General features: G+C 41.7%; 4 protein-coding genes across 6 annotated transcripts in view; 2 read left to right on the forward strand and 2 right to left on the reverse strand.

Moving 5' to 3' along the window:
• LOC128759585 (spermatogenesis-associated protein 13-like) overlaps positions 1–3,630 on the forward strand; it is a 23,774-nt gene extending 20,144 nt beyond the window's left edge. For both annotated transcript variants that reach the window (XM_053866648.1, XM_053866649.1), the window contains exons 12-19: positions 50–131; positions 198–288; positions 375–436; positions 521–655; positions 1,505–1,627; positions 1,735–1,895; positions 3,118–3,253; positions 3,318–3,630. In XM_053866648.1, coding sequence (XP_053722623.1) covers positions 50–131; positions 198–288; positions 375–436; positions 521–655; positions 1,505–1,627; positions 1,735–1,895; positions 3,118–3,253; positions 3,318–3,443 — 916 coding nt within the window. In that variant the 3' untranslated portion in view covers positions 3,444–3,630. The remainder of the gene's footprint in view (positions 1–49; positions 132–197; positions 289–374; positions 437–520; positions 656–1,504; positions 1,628–1,734; positions 1,896–3,117; positions 3,254–3,317) is intronic.
• Positions 2,668–5,838, reverse strand: si:dkey-197c15.6 (putative nuclease HARBI1). Its single transcript, XM_053866661.1, has 2 exons — positions 5,091–5,838; positions 2,668–4,043 (listed from the first exon to the last, which is right to left on the reverse strand). The coding sequence occupies exons 1-2, from the start codon at positions 5,758–5,760 to the stop codon at positions 3,649–3,651; spliced, it is 1,065 nt and encodes a 354-aa protein (XP_053722636.1). The 5' UTR covers positions 5,761–5,838; the 3' UTR covers positions 2,668–3,648.
• Positions 5,839–6,453: 615 nt separating this feature from the next.
• On the reverse strand, positions 6,454–8,039 carry pigp (phosphatidylinositol glycan anchor biosynthesis, class P). Of its 2 annotated transcripts, none has more exons than XM_053866665.1 (5): positions 7,937–8,039; positions 7,712–7,796; positions 6,957–7,029; positions 6,756–6,874; positions 6,454–6,670 (listed from the first exon to the last, which is right to left on the reverse strand). In XM_053866665.1, the coding sequence occupies exons 2-5, from the start codon at positions 7,791–7,793 to the stop codon at positions 6,555–6,557; spliced, it is 390 nt and encodes a 129-aa protein (XP_053722640.1). In that variant the 5' UTR covers positions 7,794–7,796; positions 7,937–8,039; the 3' UTR covers positions 6,454–6,554. The 2 variants fall into 2 exon arrangements, with proteins under 2 accessions (XP_053722640.1, XP_053722641.1); XM_053866666.1 differs by having other exon boundaries at positions 7,921–8,017.
• A 236-nt stretch (positions 8,040–8,275) lies between these two features.
• Positions 8,276–12,618, forward strand: rexo4 (REX4 homolog, 3'-5' exonuclease). The gene is made up of 8 exons (XM_053866660.1): positions 8,276–8,713; positions 9,303–9,610; positions 10,309–10,452; positions 11,171–11,364; positions 11,460–11,548; positions 11,628–11,702; positions 11,782–11,856; positions 12,133–12,618. Exons 1-8 carry the CDS (start codon positions 8,528–8,530, stop codon positions 12,283–12,285), a joined length of 1,224 nt encoding a protein of 407 aa, XP_053722635.1. The 5' UTR covers positions 8,276–8,527; the 3' UTR covers positions 12,286–12,618.
• Positions 12,619–15,642: the final 3,024 nt, after the last annotated feature.

The following is a 15,642-nucleotide window of genomic DNA, read 5'->3' on the forward strand; positions in this document are numbered from 1 at the left end:
TCAGCACTGGTTTCAGAGATGAAAAGTTTTGTTTTATTCATTTCTTTAGAAGGGTTTCTGCTGCCGACTTTCCTGGCCACCACGGTCAGTTAAGCATGGATGAAAACCGAGGCTTCAGTGAACAATATGAGGTGCAACAACAACAGTATATGGGAGGGTTTTTCGATGTGTTGTTGCAATGCTTTGTTGACCTGCAGGATCTTTTCGGCGTTGGTGCAGAGCAGTCGCAGCATGTAGCACTTTATCCTGAGAACCAAGTCAAGAACCGATTCACCAACATCCTGCCATGTAAGTGGGATCTCTAGTTGGAGAACTCTGGAACTCTTCTAGTTAAATCACTTTTTTTTTTTTTTTTTTTCATCCAACTTTTGCAGATGACGCGTCCAGAGTGAAGCTCTCCGGGAAGTCGGACTACATAAATGCTAGTTTTATGCCGGTGGGTGCGATGAGATTTTGAGTTGCAGTTCATCAGTAGATGGTGAAGACAAATACGCAGAATAATAATAGAGATGATCCTCAGGGCTATCGCAACGACCAAGAATACATTGCCACTCAGGGACCCCTGCCCGCCACAGTCAGCGACTTCTGGAGGATGGTATGGGAACAACAAGTCAGAAGCATCGTCATGGTAACCAACTGTGTCGAACTCACAAGGGTGAGCTTATTTCTATCTAGAAAAGTATTTCAATTTGGCATCTCATTCACCTTATACCTGAACACGTGGTGTCTGTGTGGTGGCCCTTGTTGTTTCAGTGTGCACTGAGCAAGGTTATAATAAATACACTTTTTAGTAGTTTTTGTTTTAGTTTTATTTTGTATTTTGGTCTTTCAAATTCATTTAGTTTGAATTAGTTTCTAGAGTCGGTTGACTAGTTTTAATGAGTTTCAGTTCTTGGAAAGTGCTTAGTTTCAGTTTAATTTTTATTGGTTTTAGAGTTAGTTGACATGCCACACCTGGCCCACAGCTGTGGTGAAACCAGCTGAGCCAAAAATAATTTGATTTTTACTCAAAATGCTTCTTTATCAAATAAGCAACAATTTCGCTATTTTATATATATATATATATATATATATATATATATATATATATATATATATATATATATATATATATATATATGATTTTTTAAATTTGTTTTGTTAACAGATAATGTGGTTAGTTATCGTTTTATGAACTTTTGTTTTTATTTATATTTAACGAAAATACAATACAATTTTCGTTTTGTTTTTTTGTTAGTTTTGTGAACTATAATAACATTAGTATTCATTGTTTTTTTTTTTATGTATTACTGTGTAAGCCTGATCAGTGCAAACATTATAGTCTGCTCTGTTCCTAGCTGCTAAGTTTGTTTCTATCAACAGTGGATGCTCCATACTGATAAACCTCCCTTTTGGAGTCACTACTTGCGCTACAGTATGTTGCACCATGTTTCTTATCCTGGAAGAAAGACGACGCTGAAGTGGTTCCAAATGATGCAACTAAAGAAGACGACTCTTTCCCCAGATCAAGTGTGAGCAGTACTGGCCTCCCCCTGACAGACCTCATCTTTATGGAGACCTGCTGGTGTCTGTGGATTCTCAGACCGAAGAAACCAACTGGACATTGAAGGATATTACGGTCAAACATGTACGTTATTGTGAAGGAAAATATTGAGAGGAGAGTTAAATGAAGGGGCAGGTAAGCGTTAAGGATGTTGCTGCTGCACTGGAGTTGTTTATGTGTGTACCTCACAGAGCTCCACCTCAGAGCAGCGCCGAGTGAAGCACTTCCACTTCACGGCCTGGCCGGACCACGGGGTCCCTCAGACCACCAGTGTCCTCATAAAGTTCAGAAGACTGGTGAGGCAACACATCCAGGAGGAGATGAGCACAGCGCCCACTGTGGTCCACTGCAGGTACTAAAGGATGGGTGGGCAATTCAATTTCCCGAGGGGCCACAATTCTTTAGTTTGACTGACGTGAGAGGCAACAAGTCAAAGGACAGAAGATATATATTTGACTATATATTGTTTCACTTTATTTAAAGGATCTCAATATAGATGTATACTGCAATATCTGGGTAAAACATGAGTAAGGCACTTCGTGGAGAGTGTGAGAAAGAAGCGAAGAAGCGGGTGCAGGCAGGATGGAATCATTGGAGAAAAGCGTCAGGTGTGACGTGTGACAAAAGGGTGTCGGCATGGATGAAAGGCTAAGTGTACAAAAGGGTGGTGAGGCCAGCAATGTTGTATGGTTTGGAAACAGTGGCAGTGAGGAAAAGACAGGAGGCAGAGCTGGAGGTAGCAGAGATGAAGATGCTGAGGTTCTCTCTGGGAGTGAGCAGGATGGATAGGATCAGGAAGCCGTAGATCAGAGGGACAGCACATGTGGTCAGGAGTTTAGGAGACAAAGTCAGAGAGGCTAGATGGAGATGGTTTGGACATGTACAGAGGAGAGAGAGCCAGTACATTGGTAGGAAGATGTTGAGGTTGGAACTGCCAGGCAGAAGGTGGAGAGGAAGGCCAAAGAGGAGATTGATGGAGGTGGTGAAGGAGGACATGAGGTTTGTAGGTTTGAGAGAAGAGGAAGCAGAGGACAGGGTGAGATGGAGGAAGGTGACCTGCTGTGGCCACCCCTGAAGGGAGAAGCCAAAAGGAAAAGAAGAAGATCACATGCTATTTAGTCATCATCCTTTTATTTTGAAAAGAAAAACAGTGAAATGACTCATTCAAATTCAGGAACATAAAAAAGAAAATGAACACCTAAAAAAATGAATGAGTAACATTTAAAAATCCAAAGCGTCATTGTACTTTTCCTTCGACCTCGGCCCTCAGGCTGTACTCTACACACTACTGTACTAGAGGAACAACTATGTAAACACTGATTCACAAATAAATAAATACATCTTTTTTAATGAAAACATTAGCTGCTGTGTATAATGCAAGAAAGGGGACAAAGTGTATGCAAAAGGTGACCTCAGTCTCAAAGGAATAAATAAATAAAAAAACAAGTGATTTCATTATATCAACACATCAGTTATCAGGACCATGCAAGGAAAATTCAAGTCATGGAGAACTTGCTTCTGCTGCATATGAAGGTTTCATGCAGTGTTATCTAATGGTTCTGCTGTCGCCTCAGCGCTGGTGTGGGAAGAACTGGCACCCTCATTGCCCTGGACGTTCTCCTCCAGCAGCTGGAGCAGGAGAAAGCCGTGGACATCCACGGCTTTGTGCACAAGATGAGACTGCGGCGGCCGCACATGGTGCAGACAGAGGTGAGCCACGTGCGTGATCCTAACCGTGCCACCGCGCCCCAACCCTCTGCTTTGTTCCGTCCAGGCCCAGTATGTTTACCTGCACCAGTGCATCTTGGACAGTCTGCCGTCGCACGAGCAGCAGGAAAACATCTACGAGAATTCAGACATGATCTATGTCAACGCCACGGCACTCAAGGAGTTTCGCTGAACCTCGGCTCCCCTTATTCAAGGCTTTGCATTTCAGATTCATTATTTAACTTAAAATCACTTTCCGCTCAGTCCGATCCGTGTGAGTCCATGACATTTGGGATCATCACCCTACTCATCGTGTTTTTATTCTCACATTTCTCACACAAAAGTCATGACGAAATAAAATAAAATTGCATTTGGAGACAGTTGGAGCCCTGTTGCTGTTAGTTAGGGCTGAAGGGTTCGGCAAACTTGGAGTCGATGAGTTTCTTTCGAATGCTCCAGGCCTCTTGGTCAACTGTGACCAACCGAGAAGGAAGTTTCCCAGTCTGAAGCAGCTCCGGCTTCCCTGCCACAGCAGGGGGGGGGACGGAGAACTTCTTGCTGATGTTGTGGAGGACGACGCACGCCTTTATGATGTTGAACTTTTTTTCCAAAGAACTGTCATGCACAAATCCCAGTTGCAGCAGACACCTGAAACGTCTCCTCATGGAGCTGAGCGTCGCCTGCATGACGTTGTAGATCCTGGCGTGGGCTCTGTTGAAGAACACCTCTCTCTCGTTCTTTGGCTCTGACACAGGGGTCAGGACGTGTTTGCTCTGGAAGTAACCAGATCCCCCTATTAATAAAAAAAAAAAAAAGGGAGGAGATAAGTGAGGCACAGACGCTGCACTTCAATCTCATGGAAACATTATGACCAGCTGCCTGAAATTGTGTGTAGTGTATTACACAGCACTAGCTCCACCCTACTGTTTCAACATCTTATCTGCTGATTTCAACTTCATCTTACTGCACTGACTGATAGTTGCACTTTAAAGTTTGCCCCGCCTCACATTCTTAAGTCAGCAGTCGGTGACAGCCAAGATCAAACACTATTGTCAAAGGAACTTTAGAAATGGTTTTGAATTTTCTGCTGGCGATTAGTCGATTTGGCTGAATTATAAACATTTCACTTCCAAGGCGTAGTTAAAAAGATGACCCATAAATGACACACGTTTATGTATTATGGCTACACTTTTGTGTCACTTGTTTTCTTGAACAAAAATGTGTTAATGGCAACAATACTTCTGAAGCCAGCCACGCGATGATCTGTCAGTGTTCGCGTGCTGTGATCCTTTGTGATGGTTGACTCTCTTTCAGCTCGTGAGGGTTAAATGTCAGGGAATAAACTTCCAGTGACATACGTCTATTTCCTCATTCTCTAAGGCCTGGCCTGCCTTGTGATGCAAGTTCCTTCTGATGGTGTTGAAACCAAGAGAAGACTTCCTTGCACTGACACAACAAAGGTCCTGCAGAGGATTTGAGCAACATTTAAAACACCATTCTAACCTCACAAGTATCTAATACTTGCAAAGACTGACTTGGCGTTGCTTTTAACAGTTAACATATACAGTGGTGTTTAACACATCATATGAAACTCTGAAAGGCCCAAACTAGAAGTCTAACAGATGGTGCTGATGGTGATGCACCAAGTCCCCGTGCTGGAAATGAATTGAACTTATGTGACCTGCAATTCAAGTCAGTCACGTGAGCTGGATCTTCGTCATGTACACATGATTCAGAGTAAAGCAACATCGTCCCTGATCCATATTTAGTGGATGAGTTAAGTGAAATATCGCAGGTCGTTTTGAATAGAACTCTGATCAGAGGCTTTTTTTTTTTTTACCTAAAACCCAGTAGGATCCATGCACTCCTCCCTCCATCTCCTTCCCCTTGCAGGAGGACTCCCAGAGATCTTGCTCAAAGGCACTGCCTCCACAACACTGCTCCACGCTCAGGACGTTTCCGTCATAGTCGCAGATGAGCTGACTGACCACCGACGTGAAGCCAACGCTGTTCACAAACGATCGGAACGTGTCCTTCTCGTACGGCGACGCTCTGATCTTAAAGTGGACTGGAGCCAAGACCCCCAAAACTCCGGGGATCCCGCAAAGTCTCTCCGTTTTCAAAGCCAGGTTCTCCCTGCTTTCTGCGCTGAGGGGGAAGGAGACGAACTGCTCACACATGTCAGCCAGGGCGGCGCACACCGCGCAGATGACGCTCGGGTTGTCTTCGTGAGAGAGGCGCGCTCTCTGCAGGACCGCTGGGGAGGAGACGCCATGAGCTAAATAATTCAGGGTCACCATCACCATCGCGTCCGCCGAGAGGTCTCTCTCGGAAAGTGGGGCAATGCGCTCACGGAGCGTGTCCGCGATGAAGGAGATGCAGGGCCGATTCAAGTGAAAAAAGTCGAACAAAGCCTCATCATCGAAGTCGTCGAAAATCCCCGAGCAGTCATCTTCGCTGGACAACAGCTCCTGTTGGGCCAGGAACCAAACTGGCAGCGCAAAAGCCATTAATTACTATTGTATAACTCGAGGTTACCTTTATAAAAGGTACAAATTACTCCAGCTGCAGTTTTCACCAATCGCTTCTTCTCCTATTAAATTAAAAGGGCGCGACGAACGCGATCGCCCCCCTCTGGACAGGAGGCACTTGGTAGTCAGTGACCCGAATAGGTGCGGCAACGGTAAGCAGCAGTAAATTTCTGCTGCCAACATTTAACTTGAAAAAGAGGACAACAAATGGATTGTTGTGTTAGAATGCCAAAAGAAGTTCTCATTCATTTGTGTAGTCATTAGAGGCTAAAGAGGCAAAGTGAATCTCGCGCAAATTTAGGTCGGTTTGTGACCATCTTCTTTTTATAATTAATATAGATATGTCAGCATTGTGGTCTGCACATGTAAAGGGAGCAAATGGCAGGAGGATTTGCCAGCACTATGCAACAACGTCATATTCAAATGAAGCACCATCAGGTCTGTGTATCATACAATTTTCTAAGCACAGGCTGGACCTAATATAATGCAGTGTAATGCCAAAGTCACACTGTTGAATTATGAGTCAACATGATGTCACTTAAGATATTGAGTGTTTATATTCTATTAAAGGGCAAAACTAAATCATATAGACAATTTGGTGAAAATGCAGTGTTTCATTTTAACTTGTAGAGATACAGCTGAATTACAAAACCTCTAAAAATGAATGTACAATTATGAAAACAGACAATTTATTAGTGGTTTGCATCAACCCAGATCTAATTCACACAGTGCAGTTCAATTTATGTACACAAAGTCTATCAGTTTTCCAGTTGTCATGACTTATGTGACAAGTAGAATATTCTGTTGACTTCACTTATGGAAACATCCTTGAGTTGAGGGATTCCCCCTTTACGACTGTTATCCTTCATCTGAGCTTGAGCGTACACATCTGCAACAGAGGAAATAACTGTAGTCTGGAATGCAAAAAAAAAAAAAAAACTTGGCAAAATAATATATTACATCATGGATTTCACCTGTGACGTTGTCAACTGAGTCAAGCGGAGCAGTGTTGAGCATATTCACTCCAAAGAGAACGATCAAAAACACGATCAGTGCAACCAGGAGGTAGATTGGAACAGCAAGAGCCCAATACCTAAAATACCACATTAAACACGATTAAAAGGTGATGCACACCAACGCGTATAAATGTAAATCCAGGGTGTATGATCACTTACTTTTGAGGCCAGTATGTGAGTCCTACAAAATGGAGCCACTCCTCTGGCACAAAAGCCCACACACAGTACAGAACTATAAAAAGAAAACTCAGTCATTCTCTCCCCACATTTTACATATTAAAGTTGCTACCCCATCACGTATTTTCAATTGGTATAAAGTGTAATATACTGCTGTGTTTTATATGTATGAAAAAATAAATAAATTCCAAAATGTACAATGAAGGAAACTACTGTTTTTCTAAGCATCCCAAACAATATCAGGACTGCAGAGAGAGGCAATTATATTTACCTATTCATCAGGAATATTTGACAAAACAAATGAAAAAAATATGTCTTTTGTGACTAGCATTTGTCATACATTGTGATTTTGTGGTTGGTGCTGATGTCTTAATTTTGCTAGGTTGCTACATCTCAGGGAACAATTATCATAAAAGTGAAACAAAAACTACACCAAGAAACACCAGATACTCAATACAGTGAGCTGATTTCAGGAGAACTTGGATACAGCAGCTCTTTGGTGTTTGCTTGACAGTGTTAAGTGTGGCTGAGAAAACCTATGCCAAACATATGACTGGACTTTTCCATTTAAAAATCTAACTTCCTGTCAAATCTAGAGAATCTTTCCCCTTTGCAATATGGGTTCCCACAGTTGTGACGAGCATGCCACACATATGAAAGTCAATTTTACCGACGGCATGGAAACGGCTATTCATGAATTATAAGGCTGTAATATGCAAATAAAAAATAACCCTTACAGAAGGCAAATTTGGAAGAAAGGAATAGCACAAATCCATAGATCGCTCTCTCTGGAAGAGGGGACGGAGAATTCTCCACCATGATCTGGAAGAAAAAAAAAGACATAATGCGGAAACAGAACAGGACAATAACTAAGCTAGGTTAGAATTATCACCCTCAAAACAGATGCATAGTTGAATAAGCAAAACTAAAGATAAACAAAGCTTACGTCGCGTACAAAGTACCTTAGATGGTTGTTGCAAATGCAAACAAACAACCGGGAAATAATCTAAAGAGCGTCTACACTGTCACATACTGTAATGACAATCGGCAATCGATTGTTTTCCCTGCTGTGTAACAGATGAGTGGAAACAGGAACATAACATGGTTCCTACTGTGCATCCAACGTAAATAGATACATCTATTTTAATAAATAATGGATATTTCAGAAAATGACCCAAATTAAAAATGTATACTTCGGATCATATGTAAAACGTGAAAGTGACGTCAAGCTCTTTTGACTGCGTACGCAGCAGAGGTAGATATATTTTACTGTCGGACGCATTTGGTCGTTGCACGCCACGGAAGTACACAGTCTCCTGCATGGTGATGCAGCGTGGGGAAAGTAAAGCCTATTTCGGAGGTGGCTACCTGCCTGTCGTCATTTCGATGATTCGTTTAGCTCCTTTTGATCAATAAGCATTGTGATAGGAGTTGTTTGTTGTAGTGGCATCGCGTTTTGGGGAAGCGTACTCTGGAGTTCAGTGGTCTGATGTGATGCTAATCTCGAAATCATTTATTCACTTGTGTGAAGCCATTTGTTAAGTTCAGTAAGAATGTCGAAGATTAATGTCAAGAAAGATCAAAACAAAAATCAACAGAAAAACACTGCTACAAAGAAGAAGCGCTGGAAGTTTAAGAATAAAAAGTCGAAAGTTAAGAATGCTGTGCCTAACAGTCAGCAGAGTTTACCCCCCAAAGATGCTAAACAATTCTCTGTCAACTGGAAATCCTTACAAGAGGTAAGACTCGACCCTGTTCTATGTGTTGCATTGCTAGAACTGTTTCTTTAAGATGGTGGTGCCATCACATTATTTTGTGCACGTTGTAGTGGCATCAGCATTTGTTTTTAGCTTAGTAAGTCCTGCCTCGTAGTAACAAAAAAAAATCAGATTCTTTGCCTTACAATAAAAAGGAGTGTGTCACATCTTTTTCTTAATATTCCAACTAATGAAGAACATCTAATCTAACCTAAATACACATCTGTTAAGGTCACGCCAAACGTTGACCTTCAATTTCATGTATTTGTAAGGTAGTTCCTCGGGCATTACAGCCTTTTTTGAACATTTAAGTTTATGATTAGAATGTTCTCTCTAGATCATTTGATATATTATTTTATTAGGTCTGTATTAGGTCTGTATGCAGTCGTGCTTCCATAGACGTGTGCATTGCAATGAAAAAGAAAAAAGAAAAAAAACAGCCAGCAGAGATGCAATGCTCACTCCTCCTCCTCACTATACAAATGCAATGTTTTGTACACTAACCAGACTGGATATTGTTGCCATCTGCTGGTGCATTGCGTCGTGGTAACCACTATATTCTTTCCCACAGGTTTTAAAGGCCAGTCAGCCAAAGACTGTATCACAAAAATCCACAAATGGTACACTTGAGAAAGTAGAGTCTAAGGAAGTTTCTTCAAAGAAAAAGACTGGTTTAGGTCAAACTGACTCTGGACACAATGGGAAGCAAAAAAACATTAAGGATGTTGTTTCTAAGGACCATAAAAAGAATCACCCAGCTGGTGTAAATCTGAAACAGGCCTCTAATTCGGCAAAGAAAAAGCGCAAGTTAAGTGAAGCTGACAGTGGGCCTGCTGCAAAGAAGAAGGAAGTCGTGATGAAGGAACCCGCGCCCACAGAGTAAGTTATGTGTGTTCTTTCTTTCCATTGTCAACAGCCATGTGTGCCCCCACAACACCAATTCACAGCTTTGCTCACCAGTGGCCTGATACTGGACGAGGCCTAATGACAACATGGATGAAAGTCAAGACACACACATACAAAAAACAACAGTATGACTTCAACCAGATGTCTGAGATGATTTCTAGCACATCAGTATTGATCATGGCTCTTAAATAAATATTTTGGTGTAGTTTTAGTCACATTACCAGTTTCAGAAGCTGATCCCTGCTCAGACGATGGAATAAATAACTAAAGGGATGACGCATGCTTTCACCTAATGACCGACCGCGGACGTGCAGGAAATTGCCTCCTCTCTAAATGTCCAGTGCGTCACGTCGTCGAAAAAGAGCAAACTCATGACAGCTTTGATGGTTAGCACAATTGAACACACCAATAGTTACAAAGTCATACAATTCAAATGGACATTCATGTTACTGCAGTGAAAAACACATCATTGTGGTCTCAGCTGTGAAATGAAGTTTGGATAATTTTAGGAGAATCATTGTCCTTTGATTCTGGAAAAAAAAATCTATAGTCTCAAATTGACGCAAATCTTTCTTTATAGTCCATATATATTTTTGTGTAGAAAAAAAACACATTTGAACCTCTCGTGCTTGTGAGACTAAGTATTTATTTAATCTCCATTCCATCTTCAGAGCAGACCTCTGGTTTGATGACGTAGATCCAGATGACATTGAGGCAACGCTGGGACCAGAGGCTGCGGAGATCATGAGGAAGAAGCAGGGCATTTCAAAAAACAAGGAGGTGGACAAGCTTGTGAAAGAGAGAGCTTTTGAGGGGTAAGTACTATAAATGAAATCCTCTTTAAGACAGTGAAAGTAATGGTTCTCATCTGTGCATCAGGTTGTTGATAGCTACATACTGTACATAGCGCTGCAGGCTGTATATAATAGTAACTTAGTTTTCATGGGCGATGTGTTGAAAAAAAAAAAAAAATAATTAAATTTAATTAATTATTTTTTCTTTTCATGTTACAAAAAGCCTTAATGGCTCTTGTTTTTAATGTTTACTTAAATCCTCTGATATATTACAAACATTCTGAACGTTTTTGTAACTATTGCATCACTTAGGTTCTACATTGATACATCGCAAACAGTTCAGTCAATATTTCATCTTACATGAAGACAGATTGAAAAGGAGCAGAATGAACAGTTTTGATGAAATGCTGAGCTAAAAAAGTGTCCAAAAACATTAACATTAAAAAAGATTCACATTTATTCAACCATCTCCTGAAAAAACATATAACATATTCCTCAATACATTGAACGTTATGTTAACTATATCTGATAGCATTGTGATTATCACATTGCTTTCACTTGAAAAATGGAGGCGCTGTTGGCAAACATTATTGTTTATGACTGACATGCTGTCATGTTCAGTATCGCTTTCATGGGAAACAAGGGTTGCGCCTACTTTCTACTCTACTCTGGAATATTATATTAGCTTGTGACTTTCTATGAAACTCACGTGTGGTCTCTTTGCTATGCTAACTGTCAGCATCACCAGAGCAGTCGCTATCGATTGTGAGATGGTGGGAGTGGGACCAGAGGGGCAGGAGAGCATCTTGGCCAGAGTCTCTTTGGTCAACCAGTTTGGGAAATGCCTGTACGACAAATACGTGAAGCCAACGGAGAAGGTGACGGACTACAGGACGGCTGTGAGCGGCATCCGACCACAGGACATCAAGGACGGCAAGTGATTTTTACAACTGTTGGTTTTTGTAGTTGTTAATCAGACACCTGCAGCTTTTTTATTTTGGTTTACATTCCACCATGGATCATTGCAGGTGAGGACATGAAGACTGTGCAGCAGGAGGTGGCTGAGATCCTGAAAGGCAGAATAGTAGTGGGACACGCCATTCACAATGATTTAAAGGTTCCTCATTTCAATATTCCTCCACTGTACATACACAGAGTACACGTGTTTTGCTTAAACAAATATTTGTTTGTTGCAGATTCTACTTCTAGACCATCCAAAAAAACACATCCGAGACACGCAGAAGTACAAACCATTCAGGAAAACTGTAAAGGTAACGTGAAGCCATGTGTTCATGTCATCTCGATCGCTGTCTGCCATTATGATAATACAACCATTTTGTTTTCTTTCAGACCAAACGGCCGTCGCTGAAGCTCCTCTGCAAAGAAATCCTGAATGTCAAGGTTCAGCAGGGAGAACATTCTTCTGTAAGAGAAACCTTTTTGATCACTTGTGTTTTTGTCGGTGAAGATCATCTACTTCTGTTTTGATCAAGAATGTACAACCCAAAATGCTCTTCTGATCTACGGCCATTTGATTACTTGGTCAGAAGTACATGCTTGCATGATGATACTCAGTCAGTTATTTTGTAAAGATGTATTGCAATTGTTGCTGCCTCAATGTGCTGTATATCAATATGTGCACATGTTGAGAAAGTGGTTACTCAGTCGCTGTAAACAAACCTGTGTGTCTGTGGCTCTCAGGTCCAGGACGCGCAGGCCACCATGAGGCTCTACACACTGGTCAAGAAGCAGTGGGAGGCGGACATCAAAGCTGGCAAATTCAGCTTGACAGAGAAAAACGCTAGAAAGCCAAAATCTCCAAAGAACACGAGGAAGAAGTTCACAGGACTGTAACAGGCTAGTATCAAGACTGTTTTGGATCCCACAGCATTTGAGTTTGTTGAACTTGCAGACACAGAAAAGTGACTCATTTGTCTGGCATTTTAAGATTTACTTTAAACGCCTAACTAGACTCATGGGTGGCTGCTGGTTTGAATTTTTTTTACAACCTGTCATGTGTTCTGAACCTGCCAGTCGTTCCTCTTGTCAATCAAATATTACTGTAGATGTGCCTCCTTTACGTTTGACATCTATCAGTTGCCGTTTTGCTCCATGTATTCCTGGTTGCCTTCATGTTTGTACAGTGTTTAAATAAACCAGATGGGGATGATGTTTTCAGTTATTGTATCCGTCCACTGTAGTTGACTTGTCCAAGGTCAGGACCAGACAACGGTGATGACACCCGATTTCTTTTCACATTTCTTGACAGTGGTCCATTCACAATGTTATCTGTAGTCGTGACTCAGAAAAGCGTCACCATTGACCCTGCTTGGATGGACTTTGTAATCTGGGTCATCAGGATTCACTGGGTCCCTCCCAGCTCTCTTTAACTGGTGTTTATACACTTGATCCACACATTCAGTCGTTCCCCGAGCGTCTCGGGGCATCTCCAGACTGCATGTGACTTGCTGTCCAGCAGCTGAAGCAGTGCCCTACATTCCTGAAAGAAGCCACAACTCCATCTTCCGCTCACTTATGTCGTCCATATCTAGTTCAGTACTATAAAAGCTTCAGCAGAGAATCAAAACATCTTATATGGTTTCCAGGGGAAGCCTGTGTGTAGCCCAAGAGTCTCACATGTGGCTGGATGTCAGTCATGTCAAGTGCAGAGACACCACCTTCACCACGTCGACTGGGCTTTGATATAAAGATAGATGCTTCCCATAAATAATGCAAGCTGGAGGCAGCTGCTGCTCCCATATGGTCGTACCAACGTACTGACATTAGTGAGGGAGATTCATCATCAGAGCTGTCACAACACTGGGTCTTATTGGTCAATATCTGGACATGGAATGGCAGCACACCGAGACTCTGCTGGATGACCGAGCTACTGACTCAGAGGGACGCTGGAGAAAAGCCCATCTAATCTATCGCCATATTCCTGCTGTTGTGACTGCAAATTCAGACTTTCTGTCAGGCTCCTTTTCTCATTCCTGCACATGGGAATATCTTTGTCAACCCTTCATTTTCTGCCACTTATTCCCAGCTACACAGGGATGTGGAGCCCTGGAACAGACCACATGAATCACATTTTCATTCACCATGCCATCATGACATTTAACACTCGTGGATTTTGGGGATTATTTGTGAATATACAGAGTTGACAAGCAGTGACTTCTATTTTTTTCTTCAGTCATATTGTTATCAAGTCTACATCACTTATAACATTTAATTCCTTTGACGCCTTGAAGTCTCATGTTTGTTTTTTTAATGGTGCTTTATATTAAAGTCTGATCAAAGCGTGAGAGGAGAACAGGTCTCTTACTTCCACCCATTTCATGATTTCTATCTGCCGGTGTTGGTGGGCCATCACCTAATCTGTACTATTAGAAACAGAAAAAATTCTCTCCAAACATCTCCATTTCTGCAGGCATCTTCTGGGTGGTCCCCAGAACTGGCAGTAACTTGGGTTGATTTGTGTTTGCGTCCCTCCCTGAAGCCAATTTCCCACCCTTGCCCTGACCATCATGCGCTGAGCACAAAATGAATCACCGGCCGCTGAAATCATGCCAGGTCTGACCCCAAACTTCCATTTTTCACTTCTGAGTGTGTGACTGTTTTTCCATTAGCCATGGACAGCATCAATAAAGATTATTGACCCACCTTTTTGTCACTGTCAGTCATCCTATGTGTCCTCAAGGCCAGCAGGGCTGTCTCACAGCTCACCAGGGGTCTAATACAGACGATTCGCTGTTGCTCATCGCTTCAGTTGCACAGCGGAATATTGGCACGTTCGATGAAAAGAACCAATGGCAGGTGGAGGAGATTGAAACCATCTGGACGGATTTTCTTTTCTCTCCGAGAAATGTGGTCTTGACCACAGTGTGTCTCCTCAGGTCCACTTTACTTCTTTATGCATGAGCTGCAGGCGTACTCTGGACGTGTCTGTTGACTAATGCTGCCTCTTAGTCCGGGGAGAGAAAAACTCCCCATCCACTATTCATGCAGTTTGATGAGGAAACACTGTCAGCTACTTTCTGAGGACAACTGCTTCCCCGGCTGCTTTATGTTCATGTGAACTTGCAGGTGGTGGAGAGGATGCCGCCTCTCCAACTGATGGTTAAGGATGCTTTGGTGGCGCCTGTTGTACAGAATTTCCAGAATAGAATGTTCCAAAAGTTTGGCGCCCCCATGTCCACTTGGGAAGATCTGGATGGATCAACTTTGAGAGATTGAAACTCCTCCTTTAGGAGGAAAACTTCCACCCACATTGAGAAAGGCTCAACAAAACGCAACAACAAAGGCTCTTGGTCGGATTCATGCGACTCTATAAAAATATTTGGATCAAAACTAACCATGATTTCCTGTTTTCCTTTAGTATTTATTGTCTATTAAAATATATTGAGAGGTAATTGGGAAAAATGTAATAATAATAATCGTAATTTACAGCACATTCAATTTTTTTAATACTATATACTACTATACTGCATTACTAAATACATATCCTTACCTACTCAAAACATTTTTTTGTTCTGTCTGCATTACTTTTCCAATGGGTTTTCTGAAGATCTTTCTTTTCCACCACATTTGTTGAGTCTGTCAGAACATATAAATATTATCAAAACATAATTATCATATCATATTTCATGGGTTAGAGAACGAACAATGCTAAAAATCCTAGATAAATTCCCCTTTCCTTAGGGCCAAATTGTGTTGAACAACAACCTCTAGGCTGCATTTGTGTGAAAGAAAAGAAAAAAAAATTCCACGTGGGAAAATAATGGTTTTTAAAGACGAATTAAAAAAAAACAAAAAAAAAAACCAATACGACAGTCAGTTCTGCTACTCAGCTTCATTTATATAGCACCTTCCACACAGGTGTTCCAGTGCTTCACATAGAGAAGGAGGAGCTGTCCGTAGTTCAATATTTATTTAATATTTAATATGTGACAAATAATGGACGTATTGAATACATTCACTGCTGTGGTTGTGAAAGGATTAGGAATAAAAACGTATAGCATTGAGCTCGACTGGGCAACTGGTTCTCTGGAACACACATGAAACACGCGCTGCAGCAGAATCCAGCAACACCTCCGATATGATTTCAACTGTTCCTCGCCCAAACTTTCCCTCAAACTTTCCTGGAGTAACAAATCACAAATATCATCTGGACTGTAGCATGAGATGTCAGCAGGGATTCACCGCGTCACT

This window comes from Synchiropus splendidus, chromosome 5 (assembly GCF_027744825.2).
Source record: "Synchiropus splendidus isolate RoL2022-P1 chromosome 5, RoL_Sspl_1.0, whole genome shotgun sequence".
In the NCBI taxonomy this organism is placed as follows: domain Eukaryota; kingdom Metazoa; phylum Chordata; class Actinopteri; order Syngnathiformes; family Callionymidae; genus Synchiropus; species Synchiropus splendidus.